The sequence below is a fragment of the Pan troglodytes genome, chromosome 1, assembly GCF_028858775.2.
Source record: "Pan troglodytes isolate AG18354 chromosome 1, NHGRI_mPanTro3-v2.0_pri, whole genome shotgun sequence".
Taxonomy (NCBI): domain Eukaryota; kingdom Metazoa; phylum Chordata; class Mammalia; order Primates; family Hominidae; genus Pan; species Pan troglodytes.
This window is the reverse complement of record NC_072398.2, coordinates 86,105,199-86,111,096: the sequence shown is the minus strand read 5'-3', so window position 1 is coordinate 86,111,096 and position 5,898 is coordinate 86,105,199. Positions and strand designations below refer to the sequence as shown.

At 42.8% G+C, this 5,898-nt stretch overlaps 1 protein-coding gene across 1 annotated transcript; it reads right to left on the bottom strand.

The window, feature by feature from the left end:
• Nucleotides 1-722: 722 nt before the first annotated feature.
• On the bottom strand, nt 723-4,937 carry LOC746079 (zinc finger protein 664-like). Its single transcript, XM_063795928.1, has one exon. It carries the CDS (start codon nt 4,035-4,037, stop codon nt 3,252-3,254), a length of 786 nt encoding a protein of 261 aa, XP_063651998.1. The 5' UTR covers nt 4,038-4,937; the 3' UTR covers nt 723-3,251.
• Between the last annotated feature and the right edge of the window lie 961 nt (nt 4,938-5,898).

Here is a 5,898-nt window from a genome sequence, read left to right as displayed (position 1 = left end):
CTGCCATAGACATGCATTTGCAAGTATCTTTTTCATATAATGACTTCTTTTCCTCTGGGTAGATAGATACCCAGTAGGGAGATTGCTGGGTTAAATGGTAGTTCTATTTTTAGTTCTTTAAGGAATCTCCACACTGTTTTCCATAGTGGTTGTACTAGTTTACATACCCACCAGCAGTGTGAAAGCGTTCCCTTTTCACCATATCCATGCCAGTATCTATTATTTTTTGATTATGGCCATTCTTGCAGGGGTAAGGTGGTATTGCATTGTGGTTTTGATTTACATTTCACTGATCATTAGATGTCGAGTATTTTTTCATGTTTCTTGGCCAATTGTATATCTTCCTTTGAGAATTTTCTATTCATGTCCTTAGCCCGCTTTTTGATGGGATTGTTTGTTTGTTTGTTTTCTTCCTGATTTGTTGGCGTTCCTTGTAGATTCTGGATATTAGTCCTTTTGTCAGATGTATAGATTGTGAAGATTTTTTCCCACTCTGTCAGTTGTCTATTTATTCTGCTGATTGTTTCTTTTGCTTTGCAGAAGCTTTTTAGTTTAATTAAGTCCCATCTATTTATTTTTGTTTTTGTTGCGTTTGCTTTTGGGTTCTTGGTATGAAGCCTTTGCTTAAACCAATATCTAGAAGGGTTTTTTTCTGAAGTCATCTTCTTGAATTTTTATGGTTTCAGGTTTTAGATTTAGGTCCTTGATTCATCTTGAGTTGATTTTTTTTTCCTGTTATAAAGCGATTTTATTAAATTGATTTGGACATACTGTAGGTCAAATAATATTTTCTGAAGATAACAATTATGGACTTTAAAGCTCGACATAAAATTAGTAGCTTCAAAAGGGTTAGTCATATTCCCCAGCAACAGCATGATAAAATAATTCAACTATGTAGAAATATAGAACTCTAGGACTAGCTGGAAACTCGGAAATCATTTAGCCTAATGTTCTCATTTTGAGAGAAAACTAGACTCAAAGATTAAGCGATTTGCCCAAGCTCACATACCTAATAGTAATAAAGCTAGAAATCAAACCAATTTTTCCTAAAACTAAAATTCTATCAATGATATTTCAACTGGCTCTCTATCAACTAAAAGTCTAGGCTTTTCTCTAATGCTCCACGCTATTGTGACATGAAAGAGTGATAAGACACTACAGTAAATCGTACTTGTGGAATTCAGGCCTGGAAGGGGCTTTGGCAAATAACTAAGCCAGGCCTCTCTTTGTAAAAAGGAGGAAAAGTATCTGAAGTGACTTACCAAAGGCTTGTTAGCAGAGATGTCTGGATTAAAATCCAGATATTGACAAATTCACCCCCAAATCCCATCTCTAGTTTCATGGCCCACCCACTAAATCATGTGCTCCTTTTAAATCTCCTTTATGTGCTGAGGTTTTAGTTATACAAAAACCCCTTCCAGTCAAACAGAAAAAATTAATTCAAATATGGAGAGAAAAATCAAACTTTCAGTATTTTCGTGACTATTTTGAGTAGTTCATTTTCCAACCTCTTAGACAGCTGACAGACACCACTAACCTGATCACCTATTTCAGAGCTTCAAAGATCCTTAATTTCCCCAAAGACTTCCTGAGCAAAAGGACTACACGTGGGAAATCAATGAAAACAGGAATGAGAAGAGAAAGTTAAAAATTGGTTGCTTTTGTTCCTGTCATTGGGGACTTTTGGTCTTCTAAACATTCCTTGAGTTCCTCCACATGAGTTTTTAATATCAATCTAGCAAAAATTAAAACAAACAAAAAAAGGCCTATGAAAGTCAGGATACTGACCACCTCGGCATCTCTCCCCTTCCCCACTGCTTGCGAATGCCAGTGCTGGCCTGTTCCTTAAATGCACCGGCTCATCCCCCAGAGCAGGCTGTGTGCTCTGCCAGCGAGTGCTGCTTCTCCTCCGGCCTCAGCTCAACATCCCACCGCGGAAAGGCCTCCCTGACCACTAGCTAATGTCACCCCACCCCCACCCCCACCCCACCCCACCACTAAAATCATCACCCTAGTTTATTTTCTTCATAGCACTTAATCACTATCTCAAACTACATTATTTATTTGTTTACTTATCATCTGTCTCCTCCACCAGAAGTAAACTCCACAAGAGTAGGGACCTTGTCTGTCTCATCAGTGGTATTCCCAGCACCTAGCACAGTGCCTGGCATATAGGAGGTGTTCAATACATATTTGTTGAATGAAGAAAAGAATGATGGATTAATAAAGACGTTCATGCCTAACAAAGAACTGATACACAGTAATCAATGAAGGGGTATCAAGAACTCCTATGCATTATTGCCCAAGATTACAGAAACAGAGATTGAAACATTAGTGACTCCTCCTACCATCCACTTCTCATAAGGTCTCCCTAGCTAGGAAGGAGCTCCATCTGTTACCAAAGGAGCCCAGAGGGCAATTCTGGATGAAGAAAAACTCTCACTTTGCTTGCTTCTTCCTCCCTGCTATTTACATTCAGCTATTTCCAAAAAAATTCAAGTGAAAAATATGTGATGCAGCCACTAGAAAATAAGTCTAACAGAGACAGTGATGAGCAGAATCCACACAAATAAAAAAGGTTCAAGGACATATATGTCTGCCAATGACTTTTCTGATAGGCTAAGTGAATGGGAATTATGAGTCACCTAAAATCTAAAATGAAAGTTAATGCCATCTAGGAAGGGATGGATATTTATGGGGATTTTGAGACATATAGGTAGGGTGGGTTCAGAAATAATAGGATATATGGAAAGATATGTAGGGGCCAAATCAAGTGTTAACCTCAGAAATACCAGAACGTGATCTTAGTGGGAGCTGTCTGTTTTCCAATGCATTGCCAGTATGCTCGAATAAAGAGGAAGGAAGGGCATGAGCTCCTCAAGGGGGAGTATCTGGGATAGCTTTTAAGCAAAGCATAGATAGAAGGTGACTCAGGAGGCCGGGCAATGATCGTGGCTTTTTGTGTAGTCTTTCAACTATGGAGGCATCGTGCTGGAATCCCAGGAAGCGACATCTGTGACTGGGACCTGAGAGCCATCCTGGGCGGATGCTCAGAGGTCCACATTCAAAGTCAACCTGTGGAACACACTTGGCATGAACCAACAAATCAATCTCACATATGCCTCCTCAGAAACAATGTTCTGCTAGGGATTGCATAAATATTTCTTGGGTCAATGTAGGTATGTATATACAGGGTTTCCTTCCTAGTGGCACTTATGGGTTTTAAGATTTTAAACTCTTAGCAAAACGTTTTATATAACTGATATTTTGAGATGGTTTCTCTCCTTTGTGTGGACTCTCTGGTGGATGCAGAGGCTCGTACTCTGACTGAAGGCCTTTCCGCACTCATCACATTTGAAAGGTTTCTCTCCTGTGTGGACTCTCTGGTGGATGCACAGGCTCGAACTCTGACTGAAGGCCTTCCCACATCCACAACATCTATAGGGTTTCTCTCCAGTGTGGACTCTCTGGTGGATGCAGAGGCTCGAACTCTGACTGAACGCCTTCCCACACTCATAACATTTATAGGGTTTCTCTCCTGTGTGGACTCTTTGATGCATGCAGAGGCTGGAGGTGTGCCTGAAGGCCTTCCCACACTCTTCACATTTAAAGGGCTTCTCTCCAGTGTGGACTCTCTGATGCATGCAAAGGTTTGAACTATTACTAAAGCCCCTTCCACACTCACTACAGACATACGGTTTCTCACCTGTATGAACTCTCATATGAATTTGAAGATGGGAGCTCCAAGTGAAGGCTTTGCCACACTCGTAACATTTATAGGGCTTCTCCACTGTGTGGATTTTCTTATGTCTATTAAGTTTTGTTGTAGTGCTAAAATCCTTACCACAATCATCACATTTATAGACCTTCTCTCCTGTATGGTCTCTCCAATGAATATGAAGTTCTGATATATGAAAGAAACCCTTATCACACTTGTCACATTTATGGGGCTTCTCAGCTGTGTGAATTTTCCGATGCATAAAAAGATCTGCTCTCTCAGAGAAAAATTCCCTACACATGGGGCACTTGTAGATCATTTTTCCTATTTGGTATCGTGATTTCGAGGAGAAAATTTCCTTACGATTACTACAGTTACAAGACTGTTATTTCATAGAGTCTCTTATTTGGCCATTTTGGCAGTCTATCTCAGGCTTGCTCTATTAGGTAAGTTTAAGGTCAGCCTAAGCTTTTCCCTGCCTGTCTTTCTACGGAAGGTTTCTTCCTGCATAGTGTTCCTCACTCAGTATTATTATCGATTATAAGTGACATTGACTTCCACGTGAATTCTGTAACTCATTAACACAGAACTTTGTTTTAGATCCTGAGTTTTCAACATTCCAAGGGGCTCTCAAAGTGCAAACCTTTGCGTTTTTGAGCCCCTGGAATCTTCCTCTTGTAGAGTAATCTTGTACGTCTCACTTCTAGAAAAAGGACTGTACAGTATATCCCCTGTTATCGAAGGATGAGATACTGCTGGCTGGTCTCGAGCCCCTGCAGTTGCCCCTTGAAGAGTCAGTTTGGCATTCTGCCTCCTGCACATCAGACAGGAAAGCCTTTCCAGCAAGCAGGCTCCTCGGGGTCCAGGTATGGCAAGCCCTGCTTTGGGGAATTCCCTACATGGGTATCATGCCGTCTCCTTTTTTGGTCTTGAAGAAGCTCTCTTATCTTCCAAAGATGTGTCTCTTGGATTTGCAGGTCACAGTGACAGGATCAAAACCCCCAAGACATTCCAGAAGAACAGGCAGAGGCAGGGCCCACAGTGGCTGAAGGACTACAAAGGCCTTAGGATCCTGGGTGAGAATCCGGCCCTTGTTGTGGTCAAACAATGGAGGCGTCCGGGGGCAGCAGCCTTCTGCGCTGGGTGCGCGAGGGGTTCCTCATCACCTGAGCGGGATGCTCGCCTCCTCTGCCGGACGCAGGGCGCCCGGCCGCCATCTGCGCCCCCCGGCCCCGCTCCCCCGCACTGCGGGCCCGCGGACGACCGCCCGAGGCCCGAGGGGCGGCTTCTCAGCCCGGGACCCGCCAGGCTGCGCGGAGCCGCTCTGACCTTCCCCGCCATCCCCCGAGTTGATTTTTGTATAAGGTGAGAGATGAGTGTCCAGATTCATTCTTTTTTTTTTTTTTTTTTTTTTTTTTTTTTTTTTTTTTTTTTTTGAGGGAGAGTCTCACTCTGTCTCCCAGGCTGGAGTGCAGTGGCGCGATCGCGCTCACTGCAAGCTACGCCTCCCTGGTTCACACCATTCTCCTGCCTCAGCCTCCGGAGTAGCTGGGACTACAGGCACCTGCCACCACACCCGGCTAATTTTTTGTATTTTTAGTAGAGACGGGGTTTCACCATGTTAGCCGGGGTGGTCTCGATCTCCTGACCTCGTGATCCACCCACCTCGGCCTCCCAAAGTGCTAGGATTACAGGCGCGAGCCACCGCGCCCAGTCCAGATTCATTCTTCTACATGTGGCTTGCCAACTATCCCAGCACCATTTGTTGAATAGGGTGTCTTTTCCCCCATTTATGCTTTTGTTTGTTTTGCCAAAGATCAGTTGGCTGTAAGTATTTGGGTTTATTTCTGGGTTCTCTATTCTGTTCCATTGGTCTGTGTGCCTATTTTTATACCAGTACCATGCTGTTTTGGTGACTATGGCCTTATCACATAGTTTGAAGTCAGGTAATGTGATGCCTCCAAATTTGTTCTTTTTCTTAGTCTTGCTTTGGCCCTGAGTGCTCTTTTATGGTTCCATATGGATTTTAGAATTGTTTTTTTCTATTTCTGTGAAGAATGATGGTGGTATTCTGATGGGAATTGCATTGAATTTTTAGATTGCTTTTGGCAGTATGGTCATTCTACCCATCCGTGAGCATGGGATGTGTTTTGATTTGTTTGCATTGTCTATGATTTATT